At 57.8% G+C, this 19721-nt stretch overlaps 2 protein-coding genes and 2 long non-coding RNA genes across 7 annotated transcripts; 2 read left to right on the forward strand and 2 right to left on the reverse strand.

Annotated features, from left to right (window-relative positions):
• Positions 1 to 94: 94 nt before the first annotated feature.
• LOC308180633 (multidrug and toxin extrusion protein 2-like) lies at positions 95 to 13083 on the forward strand. Of its 2 annotated transcripts, XM_080562628.1 has the most exons (17): positions 102 to 3194; positions 4867 to 4983; positions 5479 to 5547; positions 5946 to 6094; positions 6522 to 6564; positions 7295 to 7339; positions 7749 to 7846; positions 8095 to 8192; positions 8525 to 8638; positions 8873 to 8940; positions 9386 to 9494; positions 9885 to 9960; positions 10291 to 10360; positions 11007 to 11139; positions 11506 to 11600; positions 11841 to 11922; positions 12252 to 13083. In XM_080562628.1, exons 1-17 carry the CDS (start codon positions 2919 to 2921, stop codon positions 12485 to 12487), a joined length of 1878 nt encoding a protein of 625 aa, XP_080418754.1. In that variant the 5' UTR covers positions 102 to 2918; the 3' UTR covers positions 12488 to 13083. The 2 variants fall into 2 exon arrangements, with proteins under 2 accessions (XP_080418755.1, XP_080418754.1); XM_080562629.1 differs by lacking the exon at positions 9386 to 9494 and having other exon boundaries at positions 95 to 3194; positions 5946 to 6101.
• LOC308180652 lies at positions 8640 to 10268 on the reverse strand. The gene is made up of 3 exons (XR_013941090.1): positions 10154 to 10268; positions 9361 to 9508; positions 8640 to 8778 (listed from the first exon to the last, which is right to left on the reverse strand). It is a non-coding gene; the product is annotated as an uncharacterized lncRNA (long non-coding RNA).
• On the reverse strand, positions 10310 to 15055 carry LOC308180651. Its single transcript, XR_013941089.1, has 3 exons — positions 14732 to 15055; positions 13427 to 13537; positions 10310 to 10446 (listed from the first exon to the last, which is right to left on the reverse strand). It is a non-coding gene; the product is annotated as an uncharacterized lncRNA (long non-coding RNA).
• LOC308180631 (multidrug and toxin extrusion protein 1-like) lies at positions 13432 to 19698 on the forward strand. 3 transcript variants are annotated; one of them, XM_080562626.1, is made up of 18 exons: positions 13434 to 14050; positions 14368 to 14547; positions 14757 to 14858; positions 15068 to 15136; positions 15328 to 15476; positions 15576 to 15618; positions 15712 to 15756; positions 16103 to 16200; positions 16375 to 16472; positions 16973 to 17086; positions 17201 to 17268; positions 17500 to 17608; positions 17736 to 17811; positions 17890 to 17959; positions 18218 to 18350; positions 18651 to 18745; positions 18889 to 19036; positions 19155 to 19698. In XM_080562626.1, exons 1-18 carry the CDS (start codon positions 13970 to 13972, stop codon positions 19358 to 19360), a joined length of 1884 nt encoding a protein of 627 aa, XP_080418752.1. In that variant the 5' UTR covers positions 13434 to 13969; the 3' UTR covers positions 19361 to 19698. The 3 variants fall into 3 exon arrangements, 2 of the variants coding, with proteins under 2 accessions (XP_080418752.1, XP_080418751.1); XM_080562625.1 differs by having other exon boundaries at positions 13434 to 14547; XR_013941088.1 differs by lacking the exon at positions 18218 to 18350 and having other exon boundaries at positions 13432 to 14547.
• The last annotated feature ends 23 nt before the right edge of the window (positions 19699 to 19721 follow it).

Raw genomic sequence — 19721 nt, forward strand, 5'->3', positions numbered from 1 at the left:
AGTGATGCACAATGCAATTGCTCACCACCCGCTGACCGATGCCCAGCCTATCCCCGAGCAGCCGGCCCCCCACCCCGGCCAGCCACCCCTATATATTGTTTAGCATGACGTCAGATGGTATGGAATACCCCTTTGGCCAGTTTGGGTCAGCTGTCCTGGGTCTGTCCCCTCCCAGCTCCTGCTGCACCCCCAGCCTGCTCGCTGGCAGGACAGAGCAAGAAGCCGAAAAGTCCTTGGCCTGGTGTAAACACTGCTCTGCAACAATTAAAACATCAGCATGTTATCAGCGCTCTTCTCATCCTAATCCAAAACATAGCACCCTACCAGCTACTATGAGCTACTTAACTCTGTCCTAACTGGAACCAGGACATATCTGGACATTAGCCAGTAGCCAAGTCTTTTAAAAGAAAGGGGGGCTCTTCAAACAGTTGAGCATTTGACACAAATCCATTGTGTTCTAACATTTTTCTTATTTGGTAGCTCTTAATCTTAATGGTTCCGGACACGGTACGTTTGTGAGGTTTATTTTAGTAACGTGATGTTGGCTGTATTTCAAAATATGGACATATGTATCTAGAGAAACCCCTGGGTAGCCATCCTGCTGGAAATCTGCAGAGAAAGGGCCTGATTCTGCTCTCCTGATGATGTTTGCAATTGCAACCCTTCTCCCTTCAGCTGCATTCTTCTGGATTTACATCAGCATTGCTGGGAACGCCACGGGGGCCCAGCTGTTGAAACCAGCTCCAACAGGGCAGGCCAGCTGCGTGCTCCAGACGGTTCGTAGCCAGTCACACATTAACTCCTTTAAACAGGTCTGTGCTGAGGTACCGGGCTTCCTCAGCACAGCTTCACGTTCTCTGGAGGTCTGCACTGAGCGAGTTCGATGATGTTACACCCCGAAGGAATTTGACCCTTCAAATTCTTCCAGCCGGTGTTGCAAGAGAGTTAACATCCGGATTGCTGGGGGCAGCTGGGGTCAAGGCTAGCCCTACCTTTGACCCTGCCCATCTGCATGGGGCTCTGGCAGAAGGGCCCTGCTGAACCTTGCGGGGTAGCTGGCAATGTCCTTGTGCCCGTGATGGAAAGGGAAGGAGCAAATGTGCCAGCACGAGGCTCAGCTTGCACAGCCCCTCGTCCTCTCCTGCCGGCAGTGGGACAGCACGGTCCCAACCCGGAGATGTCCCTGACCCTGCTCATCACACCCAGTCTGCTTCCCAGCAAGATCAGGATCCACATGTGACCATGAAAATGGAGCAACTCTTCTGAAAATAAATATTTTATTTCAAACAGCAGCAGCAAAACACAAGAAGTGTGTGTGTGTGCGTGTGTCCATCCGTCCGTCCATCACAGACCCTCTCTACGTGTTTGGCTCTGCAGGGACTAGCCCAGGACCTGGCTCCTGGGGCTGGAAGGTATCATTTCCCCCCCCTAAGCCTGAAACAAAAGAGTTTTATTCCTCTCATGGTCCTTTTCCCCAGGTTTCTGCCTGGTTCTCTCCCTCCTCCTTGCCAGCCCTGGGTCTTGATCTCAGCAGGGTCACCAGCAAACTTCAAAGTGACTCACACTTGCACTGTTTGTTGAGGCCTGAATGGCACCATTTGAGCCTTATCTGCCCTTCCTGCCTACCGGCACCGCAGGAACCCTCTCGCCATCAGGCAGCCGACTTCCAACTGCCAGGCAGGACGCACCTTGTTCACTGCCAACAAATTCTATTTCTTCATAGCTGCCAAAGAAAGTGCTGCCTCGCAGGCAGCACAGACTCCCGCACGAGCACCGAGTGATGTGAACACTGCCTAAGGAAGAGGAAACTGTCCCAAGAATTAAAATAAACTTGGGAACTTTACCCTGAACTTTACATTGTTCTCTCCTCATCTGTGAAAAGGTTTTGTTGATCGGTGAATGAAAACCTCTGCAGCGAAACATGCGTTTCTTGACGAAACGAATTCAGGTGAATTTTGCAAGGTGCCTTTTCCCCCTCGAGTACCACCAAAATCAGAAGGAACTGGAGGACCAGATCACAGCAGGATCAGGCACTCCGTTGTCCTGCAGTGCCCGGATTTTAACGTGGCATATCAAATCCCCGAGGCTGTGACTCACCACCGCTACAACCCAGCTTTCCATGATGTCGCGTTATAGCTGAAGCAGCAAGGGGGTAAAGGGGCACATTAACAAGGTTTTACATTTCTGGTTGGTGGCATCACAGCTGTAGGGCACTGAGGCAGCATTTAAGCAGCTCTAAAACACGCCTCACTTTCCACTGTAAAATTCCACACACTGGAAACAGATTTTGTTACAGCTACTTGGTTACGAGCACCTGTGCGGAGGTAAAAATCTCACTCACCTAACGGCCCAGATCCCACCCAAAGCAGGGCCCCTTTTCTCACCAGGTGCCGGGCAAACACAGCCACGGGCACCCCAGCCCAGACACGGTCCCACCTTCGAATATTTACTCCCCTGCAGCACTGCTGAAGCGTTTCAGCGCCTGTCTGGTGGACGGGAAATCCCTGTTTTGGGGGGTGATTCCCCAGGTGCCCCTACAGGTGAGGTGTCCGTGGGATGGACGGAGCAGCCTAGGGCCAGCTGCCCTTCTCTCGCTGCCGATGGCAGGACGAACATCCCTGGAGGATGCGCTGAGAAATCCCTGCCTTTGGTGAGCAAACCTTGCTGAGGGGCTCTCGGCAGACCCACATCCCCCTGTGTGTGTGTGACCTTGGGACATTTTTATAGGGTCCCAGCCCTACCCCCGAGCTGGGGGATGCAGCCCACGCGTGTCCCCATCCCACAGACGCTGCTTAACAAACCCACACGGAGGGGGCTCCTCGGCCTCCCCAAACCCCACGCTGGGCTGCGGCCAGCACCTCTGCCTATGTGGAACGGCCCCCTCAGGCTCAGCCCGGCGGGGCCCCGACCCCAAGCCCATGCAGGGCGGCGGGGCCCCAGCCCCCGCCGTGCCGAGCCGAGCCGTGCCGGCCCGCACCGCCCACAGCCGGCACCCCCACGGCCCCGCGGGCGGGGAGGCGGCCCGGGCCGTGCCCATAAGGCGGGCGGGCGGCACCGGGGGAGGGAGATCGGCGGCTCGGCCCATGGCGGCGGCGGGCGGTCTGGCGGCGCGGTGCCTGCGGGGAGCCCGGCGCCTCCTCCCCGCGGGCGTCCGGCGGGAGAGCCGGGAGCTGGCCCGGCTGGCGGGGCCGGTGGTGAGAGCCGGGGGGCCTGAGGGGATGGAGGGGGCCGCCGAGAGAAACCGGGCCCGGGCGGGAGGGCGGGTAACGGCGGCGGCGCTGAGGGGGAGCGGGGCGCTGAGGGGGAGCGGGGCGCTGAGGGGGAGCGGGGCGCTGAGGGGGAGCGGGGCGCTGAGGGGGAGCGGGGCGCTGAGGGGGAGCGGGGCGCTGAGGGGAGCGGGGCGCTGAGGGGAGCGGGGCGCTGAGGGGAGCGGGGCGCCGCCCGCCCTCAGCCTGCCCCGTGCGCCCCGCGGGGGGAGGCAGGCTCCGAAGCCTCCGTTTTCACCTCCCCTCGCTCATCCTCACCGGGGCTGGCTCGGCTCCGTGCTCCTCTGCACCCGGTGGGCCGGAATTCGAGCATTAAACCGCCACCGTTTAGCCCTTCGCTGGCGCACGGGTGCTTGCTTGCTGTCACAGGGCTTCCTCATCCTGCTCGCCTCGTGGAGCCAGTGCTGGCTCTGGCAGCCCCTTCCCATCATCTCCCAGCCTGGGTCTGGCAGCACGGCCCTCAGCAGGGTCCTCGTCCAAGGGCAGGAACAGACCCCGGCCTGAATCCCTCAGACGCGAAGCTTTGTAACTGAAGCCTTCTGCTCTACGTGGTAGCTAAGGAGCAGCTTCAGGACATCGCTGAGATGCCCTCGTTGACATCTCGCACCGACCTGGTGCAAAAGGACAGCAGAGGAAGTAACGACTGGTTTCTGTTCCTGTAGCAGAACGCATCAGCCCTAGTCCCGTGCCCCCAGCGCTTCTACCTTTGGCACAGTGTGCTGCTCTGTGGGCGTCGATAACCTCAAAACCAAACCTACAGCTGTCTTCTAGGTGTAGGTCGTCTTAGTTCACACTCATTTCGTGTCAAACCCTGTGCTGGAGCAATCTGTACAGACCCCTCCTGCGGGGATTACTCACAGCTTAGACATGTCGGGGCCTGAGAGGATGCTGCCTCCATAGGCAGCAGCGGGAGGTCGGGGCAGGAGAAGGTTTTGTTAGGTTCTTCCTGGGACGCCACAGGAGCTGGTTCTCCAGCGGTCTGGGCTTGCCGACTGCTGGGAGGAAAGGAGCAAGAGCAGCGCCATGGTCGCCAGCCATGCCCGCCTGTCAGTGGGTCTCTAGCTCTTCCCATCCAGCCCTAGCTGTGCCACAGCTCTGTGCCTCGCATGCTGGAGCGGGGCTGTCCTCTTGCCAAGGGAAAATGAGGTCTCGAGCACAGTCTCTGCAACAGCATCGCCAAGTCTTGCTGTAGCCCCCGGCAAGGAACAAGCAGGCTGGACTTAGCATCTCTGCAGGAGGAGAGGACAGTGTGGTTTGTGGAGCTGAGCTTTTCCCAGATGCATGGAAACACTGGGATTTTTTTATTTTCTCTCTACTTGGTTTTCATGATGGAAAAGAGGCTTTCTACGGGAGCCGTTACACCCCAGCTAAACAAAGACATCTGGCAGATTGACTGCAACACCAAAATACCACTGGAGGCAGCAGCCGGTGTTGAAAGACAAAGCCACTGGGAGCCTGTGGGAGGCATACAGCTGTTGGTCCAAACCTGACCAGTCATGGTCCAAACCCGACTGACTGGTCATGGTCCAGCTGCAGGGGAGGGGTGGTGCTCATCAGGTCTGAATGGGTGCTCACCTCACTGTTCCTCTTCCCACCCTAGTTTGTAGCCCAGCTGCTGGGGTTCCTGATCAACGTGGTCAGCTCCATATTCTGCGGCCATCTGGGAAAAGCCAAGCTGGATGCCGTGACGCTGGATGCCGTGACGCTGGCTGTGTCTGTATGTATTACTCTGCTTCTCCTCTGACTTAAAGCATGTAAATTGAGACATCAAAAAGAAGTCTTGTAGCAATGTTTATCTGATGACCCTGTGTATCAGCACGGCCTGATGCAACGCAAACATTGCATCCACCAAATTGTTCCTTCCTTTGCCCTGAACAGAGGCAGGAGATGGGAGCTGAGCAGTAATGACTGTGCTGGTGCAAGGCCAACAGCTGGTCAGGGAGCTGGAGCTGCCAGACTTAGGTGTGTGTGTGCTGAGGAGCAGCACTGTTTGTAGTCTTTTAGATATTCACCCCGTGGTAGAGATTCCTTTTCACATCAGAACAGGGAAGAGACTATTTAGGTAACATGAATGTGTTATTCTGAGAAACAGAGAGAGACTGGAAACTTCCCAAAAACCCATAGCTGAACTGTCTCCCCACCCAGCTGGGAAGGACGCAGTGCTTAGGGACAGGTCTTCCCTTGCAACCCAAGTCACTTGTGTCTCCTCCAGGTCATCAATGTGACAGGCATCTCCATCGGTTCTGGTTTGGCCTCAGCATGTGACACACTGATGTCCCAGGTAAGTTGCAGCTCCCTCTTGTACCTGGTGGGGTTGGGTTGGCAACGTCTCACCTCCTACGCAGCGTGGTCTGGGTACAAAGGGTGGGAGGATGGCAGCTTCCGGCCAGCCTGGGGCTACATGCACTGCCTGGAGCCTGCTCCCTCTGCATGGGGCAGGAGGGGTACAGGAAAGGGATGGAGCTGAGATGGGCTCCCTGAAGAACCCTGGGTCATGCTTGGGTAGCAAAGGGAGGTGCAATCCATCTGAGAAACAGCTAAACCCAACCAGCCTGGTGCTAGCCACTCCTGGGAGCAGGGGGAAAATGTATTTAATCAGTCTATTGCTCCAGTCTTGAGCACTTGCCCAGATCCTTTGGCTCTTCATAACTCTCACCTTGGTCCTCTGTCCTCACGCAGACGTATGGTGGCAAGAACCTGAAGCAGGTGGGCACCATCTTGCAGCGAGGGATCCTCATCCTGCTGCTGTTCTGCTTCCCTTGCTGGGCACTCTTCATCAACACAGAGCGGCTCCTCCTGCTCATCCAGCAGGACCCTGAGGTCTCCAGGTCAGGGGTGAGATTGAATCCGATCCCTCTTTGGTCAGCAGCCTGTCAGGTCTCAGCCCTCCAAGCCCCGAAGCCCCTGGGTCAGAACAGGGTGACTTCTGGGACCTTGCTTGCTAGCAGAGCCAACAGAAACCCCCATTAACAGGTGAAAGAGTCCCTCAACCTTCCCTGGGCCAGTATGCCTGGGATTTGAGGCCTCTGTGTCCTCTGCAGCTGGAGGACTGCAGTGAGTGCCCATCAGCTCTCCGCTTGCTAGCAGAGGCAATGGCTGTTGTATCTCCTCCAGCCCTCCTGGGCTGGGCATTTGGCTGTGGCTGGGTTGCTGGGTAGTCTTGAAGTCAAGGCTCCGTGGAGCTCAAATGCAGTGCTGCTTGGTTTGGCTCTTGCTTTCCTGTATCATTAACTGAGTAAACATCTCTCTTTCCAGGTTAACTCAGGTCTATGTGATGATCTTTATTCCAGCTCTTCCTGTAAGTTGCTGCTAAAGCTATTAGAAGCTCTGTATCCCTTGGTAACATGGGGAAAGGAGGAGGGGTCCTTGCACTGCGGGTCACAGGGCAGCACGATTTCAGGTTTTACGATGTGTACCTTGATCTTAAGCCTTAATGGACGTGCACCGGCCAGTAGCTGCTGGACCAGCAAACATGCAGCCTTTCATCTTAGTGTGCAGAGGCTTTTACTACAGGCCACGTCTCTGCCCAACGAGTAATGAGCTCTGGACATTGGAACCAGGGGCTGCAGGGCTCACTCAGCTCTGTGATAAAGGCTGCAGCTCACTTAGCACATGCAGCCACTGGGCTCTTGGCCACTTACTCCCTCTCCCTGGAGAGGCTCCTCTAAGTTGGAGCAGTACCTCTGGAGAGTAAGTGCCTGTAGGTTAATGCTTTCTGCCAAGGTTTCCAGACTCTGCTCTCCCATGCTGATGAGGAAGCATGGGAGATCTCCCATTTGGAGGCTGATCTCTGTGCCTAGCAGGAACGGGACCGGTGCCTGTTGTTACTCTTGGCCTGTGGTGCATCCGGTACCAGCAGACACCAGACTTAACACAGAGCACAGGGTGTCAGGCATCGTGCTGGGCTGTGGCACCCTGACACGGCCATGTGGGAGCCCTGGGAAGGACCTAGCTGCAGGTGTTAAATTGTAGCTGGCTGCTGAACCATGGTATGGCAGTGCTGATGAAATGAATCCTGACTTTTACAGGCGGCGTTTCTGTACCAGCTGCAGACAAGATATTTACTAAGTCAGGTATTGTGTAACTAACTGGGCTCTGGGCCATGGGTTAAAGGTATTCCTAGCAATATGGATAAAGTTGAGGATCTAAATTCTTCCCGTCGTGGTGAGAGCTGGGCTGAGGAATGTGTGATCCACAGCCTCCAGCTGGCCCTGCGGGACACGGAGAGCTCATGGGAACCGCCTTTGGGTTGCTCCATTCCCCCAGTGCTGCCTCCCAGCTCTGCACCAGCTCTTGAGCCCTGCATGCTGCCTTCTGTGTGTCTAACACAATCCAGCCTTACCTGAAGTGAGAGCCACCTTCTTGGCTTTCTCCTTGGACACTGCTGAAGGTCTCCCTAGTATTCCATGGGTGGCGGCTGCAGGTTTTGGGGCTTGGACAGTGCTGGGGAAGCAAACTCCAAAGTCTCTCCTTGGCTTCCAGGCGATCATTTTACCTCAGGTGGTGACAGGAATTGCAGCCAACATCCTCAATGTGGCCATGAACGCCTTCTTCCTATATGCACTGAAGCTGGGCATGGCGTAAGTGTGAGCAGAGGCGGTGACAGCCCCTCTGGGGGTGCAGGGGTTTGCTCAGGGCTGTAGGGGTTTTTCTTTGGGTGCCCAGTTCTGCAGTGTTCTGCCCAAAGTCAGCCAACTTGGACAGATAAGGCAGGGGTGTGACTTGCTCCGTATCTGCAGTGAGACTTATATGGGTGCCAAGAGGTCCCCTGCTGGAGCTGAGGAGTAGCTGAGGGCGGTGTTTGTAATCTGCCTGTTTCTCTCCCCAGGGGCTCGGCCTGGGCCAACACTGTTTCTCAGTACACCCAGGCCATTCTCCTCTTCCTGTATGTGCGGTGGAAGAAGATCCATGTGGAGACCTGGGGAGGTACTGTTTGTGGGTTAGGCCTTCAAAATACCAGCGTCTGGCCCTGGGGATTTGGCACAGTCACCAGCACCTGAGGTGTAGGTCCGACAAAGGCATTACCACCCCCTTACTGTGAGGCGAGGCTGTAGACGTGATCCTAAGGCCTTGCTGGGGAACCAGGTTCATTCTTGATCACCTACCTACCTCAGGGATGCACTGCAGTACAGCAAGACTAAGCTGATGTGCTGGGAGCTGTGGCTGGGATGCTGTCCTGCAGTGTCCAGAAAAGTGTGTGGCTCCCTTTTGGGGGATGAGAGAGAGCGCACTCACCCTGCTTCACTCCTACCTCGCAGGTTGGACCAGGGACTGCCTCCTGGACTGGGGCTCCTTCATCCAGCTGGCTCTGCCCAGCATGCTCATGATGTGCATCGAGTGGTGGACCTTCGAGATCGGGAGCTTCCTGGCAGGTGAGTCCCAGTCCTCTTCCTCTGGTGCAGCAGGGCATCCTCCAGCCGTGCCTGCCCTAGTGGCCACCTCTTGTGTGTCCCTGAGCATCTCCTGCCAGCAGCGTCCTCGTCTCCAGGGCTGATTCTGTAAGATGCTGCATCTGTGAGATGGGAACCATGTAGTCACTGCCTCCTTGTCAGCGAAGGAGGAGTTCTAACTCTGACCTAATGAAGGAAGTGCTGAATCTTTTCCAGGACGGCTCAGTGTGGTGGAGCTGGGTGCGCAGTCGGTCATCTACGAGCTCTCCTCTGCAGCTTACATGGTAAGGGCTGGGTGCATTAAACTGGGATCAGCTTGGGAGGATGCCCCAGACAATGGTGCTGCAGACCAAGGCTAGGGAGGGAAGCAGGAGTCAGTACCAGGCAGGTGATAACTCTCAAGCTTACTGTGTAGCTGCACACCCAGGGCTGTGCTGGAGATGAAAAATCCCTTTACTGCATCTGCCGGTCCTTGCTCAGAGAATATCCAAACTGCTCATACTGACGTCATTGTGTTCCTGTGTGCATGACTGTTTTACCAAAGTGGGTGGGTGGGGGTTCGTTGCAGTTCCAGCCTGCTCTGGTGCTTCCCAAAAGATTCTGCACATTGGGCAGGGAGTAGTGTGGGGGTGGGTGTTAGCAAATTGCCCCAGATTCCCTACTGGAGAAGAAGAAAACTGATGCAGGCTTCAATTGCCACTCACCTCCTCTCTGTCTCCTGATACTCAGGTGCCTCTGGGCTTCAGCGTGGCTGCGAGTGTCAGAGTGGGCAATGCCTTGGGATCAGGGGACATAATGCAAGCCAAGACCTCCTGCATCACTGCCCTGCTGTGCGCAGGTCAGCCTAAGCCCCTGCAGAGGGGAATAAAAGCCAGATATCAGCATTGGGTTCAGTTCACCTCTCACAGGGCTGGGGGCACCCCACCAGCAACCCCAACCCACTTGTTTGGGCCCTCTGGGCAGGGTGAGACCCTGGTTCTTCTGCTCTGTTAAGAACCTGGTGCAAAGGCTCCAATAAAAAATACAACTTAGCATTCTGTCTTCCACCTCTAGAAGGTGGATGGAGCATCTGGGCAGAAAGTGGAGAAAACAGACTTGTCTTCTACTGCAATAACAGCTGGAGGTCAGCCAAACCCAGTTCCCATCACATGAAGCCCCCGAGGTCTGGGTCTGGCCAGGAGCATGCTGCCTTTGAGGCAAGCTGGTTGACTATTTCTTTTTCTTGCAGAAGTTCTTGCTGTGGTGGTTGCAACATTACTGGGAACCCTAAAGGACGTGGTGGGCTACATCTTTACCAATGACAAGTGAGTTAACAGCTTTCTTCTGAGTATTGATAACTTTCTGGAGAATGCGATCTGCCCCAGAAGCAGCTCAAAGGGTCCGGAGGGATAGAGTTCATAAATGTCCATCTAGCAAATGTGTTCCCCAAAGGTTCCTCCCCACCACCAGGTGTCAGTGGGCAGCGTGGATGCTGCTGAGGGTGGGACAATACCATACCCAAGCTGCGTGCGCTCACTACAAGTCTGGTGGGCCAGGAGCAGGCATCGCAGCTGTCCAGGAGATGTGTCAGAACCAGGGAGCCTTGGGACCAGGCGTGCTGCTTTCCCTGATCAGTGCATACATCTTCTCCACAGGAAGATCGTTGCCTTGGTGTCCAAAGTGATGATCATCTTTGCTCCTTTCCACTTGTTTGATGCAGCAGCAGTGAGTATTCCAGCACATGGAGTGATCCCTCTCTGCAGACTGGGGTGCAATGGATAGCACAAGGCTGACTTAAGCTCTTTCTTGATCTGTTAAAATGATACAGAGAAGCACACTGAAAAACTGTCACAGCAGCTACTTGCATTACCTGTAGCACCTCAGTGTCCCCTGTGCTTGGAGATGCCTACTGGTACTGCTGCAGAACAGCCCAGTTCTTCCTCTTTTCTCTTGTCAAGCTCTTTACTAGCTTTTCAGAGCAAAACAAGCAAACTTCTGACATCTCTGAAGATCCAGCTCTCACAGCACAGCGGCAGTGCTCGTAGAACTTATTAGATAGCAGTGTCAGTCTGCTTTCTTCTGTCATGTCCCTGGGAGGGAGATGTAGGCAGTGTGGACAGCACGTTGAAGTCTGCTGCTCACCCCTCGGTGCCTGCAGACGGCTCCGTGCTCTCTGCCTGGCTCAGCAGCCAGGAGGAGAGGAAACTTGCACCATGCTGTCTGTGACCTGGTTTTGGTCCCTCTGGGCTCTGTGGGACGGTTCTCTGGGCTCCCCTGTTTGCAGGGCTGTGCCAATACCCCAGCTGCCCTGTGGTGGTACCAGCCATGACACGTGCTGCCCGTGTGTTCACCCTCTGCCTGCTTTCCTTAGGCGACCTGCGGCGGTGTGCTGAGAGGCACAGGGAAGCAGAAGCTGGGTGCCATCGCCAATGCTGTCGGCTATTATGCCATCGGGCTGCCCATCGGCATCTCACTGATGTTTGTGGCTAAGATGGGGGTGTTAGGTAGGTGCATCCTGCGTTTGGCATCGGGAGTCTGGCTGGGTAGGAGCTGCGGGGCCAAACCCTGCACCTTGAGCAAAGGTTCAGCCCTGGGACTTGAGATCCTACCTCGGGTCGGGGGGGGCAAAGTACACACTGACGTGTTTTGCTGAGGCAGGCTCTGCATTGCTTCCAGTGAATGGGAAATCTGAGCTTGCTCCCAGCACAGGACCTACCCAGGCGTTGCTCCTTCTCACTGCCTCTCAGGGCAGCTCTGTTTCTCTTGGGGATGATGATCTCACCCCACTGAAGTCCTAGGCTCTTTTAGCAGTGATTGGCAAAAGCTGGGTTTCCTCAAGCCCTTGCTAAAATACCTCTCCATTCTTACAGGTCTGTGGGTGGGGATGATCGTTTGCATCTCCTTGCAATCCCTGTCCTTCTCAGCTTTTGTCATCCGCATGGATTGGAAGAAAGCTGCAGAAGAGGTGAGACTGGTGCTTTCCTGCAGCAACTCTTCAAAGGTGTTAGGCTGGCTCCTGCCCCAGTATGGTACAGCTGTCTGGGGGGGAGCAAAGCGACACAGGATTTGGCCCTCTGCTGTAGCACAGGAGTAGTTTGGTGCTGAGCATGGTTTCTTTGAGAGGGTGGAGGAAGGAGGCTCGGGTTTGCTTGGCTGGGCAGCACATCTCTGCTCTGAGAACAACAACTCTTCAACGTGTTTTTAGGCTCAGATCCGAGCTGGACTGAAAAAACAGCTAGAAGATGTGAACTCCAACGGCACGGCTGCTAACAAAACATCTGCTGTGGGTATGTAACCAGGCCTGACAACAGGGAGGGAGCCCCAATTCTCCAGCCATCCCTTCCTCTCCTTCAGGATCATGCCAGTGGTGTCTCTCCTGTCAGCCCTTATGGCTGGAGAGACCACAGTGTCTGGTGCCAGTCCCCGTTACCCTTGTCACCACCCTGGCTGCTGCAGGGAAGAGCCAGAGCACACCTGTCCCTGTTACTGCTGCATGTCCCAGCCTCTGTGAGCCTTTGGGGAGGACCCTCAGGACTGTCACTGGTGCTCCCAGCTTCAGACTGGGAGCTCCTGACTGCACCTTGGCTTCCCTGCCACACTCACCTCTCTCGCACAGATTACATCTCTGTGGACACAGACACCGTAGACACCATGGTACTGCCTGACACCATGGTGGGAGGCGAGAGGCACCCCGACCACGAGCTCATCACACAAGAGGAACCTGCAGCCATCCCTCCTCCTCCTTCTGTGGCGTGGAGGGCCCTGATCATCCGCCGGGTGCTGGCTGCTGCTGCTGCCCTCGCTGTGCTGCTGGCGGGCGTGCTGGTCCGGCTCCTGACTACTAACAGCTAGAGGCAGCACCAGTGTGCCACTGGGAAACGGGCTGCGTGTGCAGGAGGGCAGGTGCTAATGTCCCAGGGGGACGGTACAGGAGGGGATTCCCCCTCAGCACCTGGTTAGAGACACTTGGCTCCATTGCTGGTTAACTGAAAATGTCTTATGGTATGTCTGCAGTTCTTATAGGAGGTGAGCGTGCAGTACCTGGGCTGGACGTGCGTAAGAGCTGGTCGCTTCTCCAGCACTGCCTGGGGGATGTCACTTGGGGGAGGCTGGAGCCTGCCTTGGGGCTGGCCAGGGATGGGGACAGGGACCTTGTGCTGCTGTCCTGCTTCCTCCTGGGAGCATTCGTCCACAGCATTTGCTAATGGCAGAGGCTTGCGCTGCCTGCACAGCACCGTCCCTCACACACCACCCTGCGCCTCGGTGCGTCAGAGCCCACTCTGCTGCAGCGGTGCTGTGCAGGGCCAATTGTGTTGCAAAAGGGCTGATGACTCTGCCACGTCTCTGACCCTGTTCTACCTGGTGTGTGACAGGCACAAGGCCTAAATCAGCTCTTCTTGGCACTTCTGTGATGTGGGCTTTTGATACAATAAAGTTTTCTGAATAAACCTTGGGCTGTTAATGTGGTATGAACACGACCTGGGTGGGTCACTGGCACATCCAAGCTCTTGGCACGGAGACACATGTCGAGGTGGTGCTGAATGACCAGTTTTCATGAGAATAGCCTTAAAAGCAGCCTCAAACTCCTGGTCCAGGGGCTTGAAGCTGGCTTTGGCTGTAGCCACAGCCAGGGCCTCGCACACCTTGCTCACTCTATGTTGCTGCTGAGCCACACGGGTTGGGTGGTGTGGTACCCTGCTGCGGTACTGCCAAGGGAATGCCTTGGGTCCTCGTGCACTACCCACGCCCCTGACATTTACACCAAGCCCTGTCCCACGTTCCTGCTCTTACCTGGAGCTGTGTGGAGCAGCGATGCCGTGGGTTCTGCAGCACAGCCAGTACTCAGAGATGGGTACCACATCCAGTGGCGGATGGCGTCACCCGTCAGGCTGCGCTGGGTGCCTGTGGATGAAGAGAAGAGGTCATGCAGGAGTTCAGAGCAGGTGGTAAACACGGTCTTGCAGCGCCCAGGTGTTGGAGGATGCAGAAGGCATGCTCGCAGTCCTGGTAGTTCTGGCAGCACAGCCCTGGAGAGCAGGACAGTCCCTTGCTCTGCCACATGGGCACAGAGCCCCCAGCTTCTCTGCGCCGGAGAGGGTCTGCACCCATGGTGACAGCTTCTGAGCCCCCCTGGCTCCCTGCGCCAGGCCGAGGCAGGATGCTATATTTGGCCTGGCGGAGTGGTGACGGTGAAATCTGACGCTGCCGTGCTGTGCGAGGCCGACAGCTGGAGCCAATGGGGCCGGCTTGTCTTGGCCACCTCTGCTGGGATGAGAGGGGCCCAGCAACTGCCGGTGAAGCACTTGGAGTCAGGAGCTGACAGCAGACGGACCCATGAACCCTTCGTCTCCGCTGGAAGAGGATGACGACCGTCTCGCTCGTGGGCCGGCAGAGCCACAGCAGAGCAGGAGCAGGGTATGAGCGCTCATGGGGGTGATTTGGGAAGTCTCAGCCCCTACACCAGCTTGGGGCAGGCTGTGAGCACCTTGCGCTGCACGCCCGGGCTCCTCCGCGCTGCCCGCGGTGGGACGCAGGATCCGCGCTGCTCCCAGCCCCGTGCCCTGCCCTGCCCCTGCCCGCGCTCCCCATCACTGCTGGCCGCAGGGCACACGCAGCCAGCTCGCCTGGCTGAAGTTCACGCCCCGGGTTACACATTGCTCGCCCTGGAGGAGCCGTGGCACGCGGCAGCGTTAACAGAGCGCAGAGGAAGGGGTCGTTTCACTCCCTGGCAGAGCGGCAGCATGAAGCGGGCGAGCCTCCCGGAGGAGAACGGCTTCAGCGAGCCGATGGCCACCGGGCAGCACACGCTCCCGACCGGTGGCTGTGGGAAGAAACGCCGCTGGCTTCAGCGCCTGGTACCGGACAACTTCTGGGAGGACACGAAGAAGCTGCTGGTACTGGCAGGGCCGCTGGTAAGGACCCTGGGAGGCGAGCACCGGGGCTGCACCGACCACAGCCGACACAGCGAGGAGCAGGGACCTCGGCCAGCGGAGCCTTCAACAGCTCCTGGATGAGATGGACCCCGAGGGCTGCTAAACATGCTGCCCTCCTGTCCCCTAGCCCCGAGGTGTCCCCCGCAGAGCTACCCCTGCTCACCTCCGCCTCTTCTCTCCGCACTCAGATCCTGATCCAGCTGATGATTTTCCTGATACACCTCGTCAGCTCCATATTCTGCGGCCACCTGGGCAAGGTCGAGCTGGCCTCCGTCACGCTGGCCATTGCGGTAAGAACGCTGCGGGGCTGCCCCGGTGCTGGGAACCAGCCCCAACCCGCTGATGCTGGGGTGGGATATGGGGACGGAGCTGGGGCTGCCTGTGACCTGCAGGGACAGAGGAGACCTCAGATTTCTCTTTCCTTTTAGCTGCTCTCCCTCTCTCCCTACATGAAAGCCTTAAATACTCCCCTGTTGTCATTTCTTATTCCCTTTTCCAGGTTATAAATGTTACTGCCATCTCTGTAGGATACGGTTTGTCTTCAGCGTGTGACACCTTGATATCACAGGTGGGTAACACTGCCACTTACCCTAAAGACACAGGGGTTTCTGGCATCACCTGATGCTGCCCAGGCACTGCAGAGCCCCAGCAGCCACCCCATAACAGGGAGTGCTGAGCTCCCAAAGAAATTCCCAGTCCTTCCCAGGCAGTGCCCAGCGTGCTCAGGACCAGCACTCACTGCCATCCTCTCACCCGCAGACCTACGGCAGCAAGAACCTGCTGCGCGTGGGGGTGATCCTACAACGTGCCACCCTCATCCTCCTGCTCTGCTGCTTCCCCTGCTGTGCCATCCTCATCAACATCGAGCAGCTCCTGCTCCTCCTCCACCAGGACCCTGAGGTCTCCAGGTCAGGTGGCCTCCAGGGGACCCTGCTTTGTCCCTCCCCAGCATGACGGGGGGATGGTGGCCATGGTCCCTCACTGACCGTGGCTCTCGTGTCCGCCAGGTTAACCCAGCTCTACGTGATGGCGTTTGTCCCCGCTCTCCCGGTAAGTCCTGGGTGCTGGCCACGCATTTTCCACTTCTGCAGCCCAGCCTGCACTCAGAGCCAGCCCTGGCTCATGCACCCCTTTGCTTTCCAGGCGGTTTTTCTGTACAACCTGGAGACGAGGTACCTGCAGAACCAGGTGGGTCCCGCAGCCCTGAGCCCATGGAGGATCCTCCCAACTCAGGGATCCCTCAACCACACGTGGATTTTCATCCACGCCACTCCCCATGGCAAGGCAGCATTTGTCCAAGGCACCACGGAGCAGCTCTGCCCTGGACATCACCCCATCACACAGACAACTGCATCCCTCTGCCTGATGAGCTTCCCTTCCCACATCCCCATGTTGGGATTTTACCTTCAAAGTGCTCATTTTCCGAGCTGGCGACAACATCAGAAGTTCCCTCTCTGGCTGTGAAAGCTGCGGGGACTGGGGTTGGCGAGGGCCTCCCCGCAGCTGCTGCAGCCCCGTCCCCTCCTGTTTGCAGATGATCATGTGGCCCCTGGTGCTGAGCGGGATCGTCGGTAACATCGTCAACGTGATCGCCAACTGCGTCTTCCTCTACGTGTTCCACCTGGGAATCGCGTGAGTAGTGCCCCTGGGGGTAAAAACAACACAAAAAAAAGTGATTTTGTGGGGAAATCAGCACCACAAGCTGTAGCTCCTGCTCATGGGGCATGGTGGGACCCTGGGTTCCAGCACCCTGCTCCTGGGGAGGTGTGAGTGTGATGCCAACGACCGTTCTCGTTTCCTTTCCAGGGGCTCTGCCTGGGCCAACACTGTTGCTCAGTATTCTCAAACCATTTTCTTGTTCCTGTATATTGTAGGCAAGAAGCTCCACGTGAAGACGTGGGGAGGTAAGGCATCGCTGACCGGTTCCTGCTTTACACACGTTCCTAAATCTTCCAGCAATTCTTCTGAGTGACTGATGTTAGTCCCGGAGGGGAAACATTAACCCCAGCCCAGGAACGCAGCGCCGCTTCGGTGGCAGCTCGTCATGTGAGCACTGGCCGAGTGCCGTGCAGTAAACATTAATTCTGGAGGAAGGAAACCTCCTGCCGAGGTGTTGAGGGTTCAGCCCCAAAGCCGGATGAGCACAGACGTAGGCACGAAGTTGTCCTCAGGTGCTCTGCTTGGGGAGGGCTGAGCTGGGCATCGCACTGCTCCGCTCCACCAGTGGCGCTCCTGAGTGTGTGCTCTGTGGCCGGAGGTGCCATGAAGCCCACGGGTGTCGTGCTGGGGATCTGCAAACAGGTCCCGGTGCGAGTGGCATGTCCAGCTGCCTTGGGCACCCTCAGGGGTGACGCTTTGTCACTCTGGTCTCCATCGGGTGACGTGTCTCCTCTCCACTCCGCAGGCTGGTCCAGCGAGTGCCTGCTGGAATGGGACAGCTTCACCTCCCTGGCCATCCCCAGCATGCTCATGATGTGCATCGAGTGGTGGACCTACGAAATTGGGAGCTTCTTGATAGGTCAGCGGGGAGGAGGGGGGTTGCCAGGGTGCGATGGGGCACCACAGGCAGCGTGGGGGCTGAGATGGCATTTTGGGAGTGCCTGAACCCAACGCTGAGCCCTTCTGCCCCCAGGGCTGCTGAGCGTCGTGGAGCTCTCGGCGCAGTCCATCATCTATGAGGTGTCCGTCGTCGCCTTCATGGTAAGGGCTGGGGGGTTTTAGTTCAGACCGGGCTCCCTAAGGGGAGTCCCAGCATGGATACACAGCCAAAATCAACTCCAGCCAATTCCGGTCTCCACATCTCCCCCCTCTCCTTGCTCCTGCCTCCCCCTCCCACGGAGATATCCTAAATTAAATCCCGCTCTCCTTCCCCCTTTGCTGCTGCTGTCGCTGCACTGGCCCCATTACCTGGCCAAAATCCTGTGGTTGCAGATCCCGCTGGGGCTCGGCACGGCTGCCAGCGTGCAGGTGGGGAACGCACTGGGCGCTGGCGACGTTGAGACATCCAAGAGGTCCTCCTCCACCAGCCTGCTCTGCACAGGTCAGGGCTGCGCCGCGGCCGGCACAGCGGGAGCAGGTGGTGGTGCCATCCCCTGATCTTTGCCTCCACCTGCTCCGGGCTCCCCGTCGCTGTCAGGATGCTCTCAGCTCTTGGCTCTGTTTTCCAGGGTTATTTTGCGTAGCCATGGGGGCCATTTTAGCCGCCACAAAGGACGTGCTGGGATATATCTTTACCAGCGACAAGTGAGTGTCCCCAGCTCCTGGCCCTGGCGCACGGATGTTTGTTCCTAAAAGCGACCGCTGGCTCTTCTCTGTCCCCAGGGAGATCGTTGACTTGGTGGCCTGGGTCATGCCTGTCTACGTCATCTTCCATTTGTTCGAAGCCATGTGTGTAAGTCCCCGGGGACACTGCTACTGTCACTAGGGGACCTCGGTGTTGAAAATCAACTACCTGGGAGTACCCATTAGAAAACACAAAGCTCATGTAAAGATGCCATCCCTCAGGATGGGGCAGAGACATGGAAATAGCCATCAGAGGCATGGGAAGCCTTGTCCTCAGGGTCTGTTCAGCACCCTGGGGCAGCAGCACAGCCCCAAATTCGGCCCCAGGTGCACCACATGGCCCCAGCCTCCCTCCCTCTCCCCACAGGGCGCCTGCAGTGGGGTGCTCAGAGGCATAGGCAAGCAGAAATTCGGCGCCATCCTCAACGCCGTGAGCTACTACGGCATGGGCCTGCCCCTGGCAGTCGTGCTGCTCTTCGTGGCCAGGATCGGTGTCATAGGTACCAACCCCAGGGGTGGGAAGCTCTCCACCCCCAAAATCTTCTCCCCTCGGATGGACGCAGCTCCCCCTGCACCGCCACTGGCTTGCCATGACCCCTGCCTGGCTCTGCAGGGCTGCTGGGGACTGGGCACACTGGGGTGGACTGGGATGGTCCCTGCAACTGCTGGGAGCTCTAAATACACTGGGGAAAAGCATTTCTGCTGGGCAGCCCCATCCCAATGTCCCTGCTGACCTCAGTGATGTCCCCGTTGGGTTTGTCTGGCGGTGGTGCCCCGCTGATGCCGGCGTGCCCTCGCAGGGCTGTGGCTCAGCATGCTCGTCTGCGTCGCCATGCTCTGCACCTGCTTCATCGTCTACATCTCCCGCATGGACTGGAGGAAGGCGGCCGAGGAGGTAACCGCACACCGCGGCAGCATGCCCACCCTGCCGGATGGTCCCCGGCAGCCTCACTGTGATCGTGGTGGGCTGGGATGGCAAAACCCAGGGTTCTGCATCCGGGACCACGGCCACTTCCCTGCGCTCGGCTGTTCCCCCAGGCTCAGCACCGCGCAGGAGTGACCCCATTGCCACCAGAGGAGCTGCACCCGGGCCCCGAACCCCCCTGCAAAGCACTGCCCTCTGGTACAGGACCGGCCCCACCACCCCACGCTCACCTCCCAGCCGCTGCAGTGCGGGGCTGCGTAGGTACGGCTGAGGGCTGGGGCTGTCCGCGTGCCTGCGGTGCTCGTACAGCACTGTCGGACCTCAGGCAAAACTCTTGAGCCCCAAAGCCTTTGCTGACCCCGTCCCCTTGTCGTTGCAGCGGGGGTGGAAGCGCAGAACGGCGTGGTGCTCACGGGCATCACCAGGCTGGAGGGAGCCACCTTCCAGCCAGAGCCCCAGGGAGAGCCACCGGGCAGCGCCATGTCCACCAAGGAGCTGATCATCCGGCGCGGGCTGGCAGTGGCTGCAGCCGTCACCGTGCTTGCGCTCGGCATCGTAATAAAGCTCATGACCAGCAAACACTGACTCGCACCTGGGACTCCAGGGACTTTCCTCTGGGGACGGAGGCCCCTCCTGACTGACGGATGCACAAGGCACAGACCAGCCAGCAAAAGAATCCAGCACCCGCATGTCCCATCAGAGCAGATGCGTTCAGCCTTTGGCAGCATCTCCTCAGATCCTGCTTGGGACCGAGCCCTACAGCTGCTCCAACACCCAAAACGCTGCTCTGGGCTGCCCGACACACACCGAGCATGTGGGTAGCCCCTTCCCTGCCCACACTGCCAACTGCTGCCTGCCGACCGGAGCTGCACGGCCCGGCTCACGCTGCTGCTCCGACAAACGCCAAATAAAGAATAAACCCAGCCGGGCTCAGGCTGGCTCCTTT

This window comes from Anser brachyrhynchus (assembly GCF_964034855.1).
Source record: "Anser brachyrhynchus genome assembly, chromosome: 20".
NCBI lineage: Eukaryota > Metazoa > Chordata > Aves > Anseriformes > Anatidae > Anser > Anser brachyrhynchus.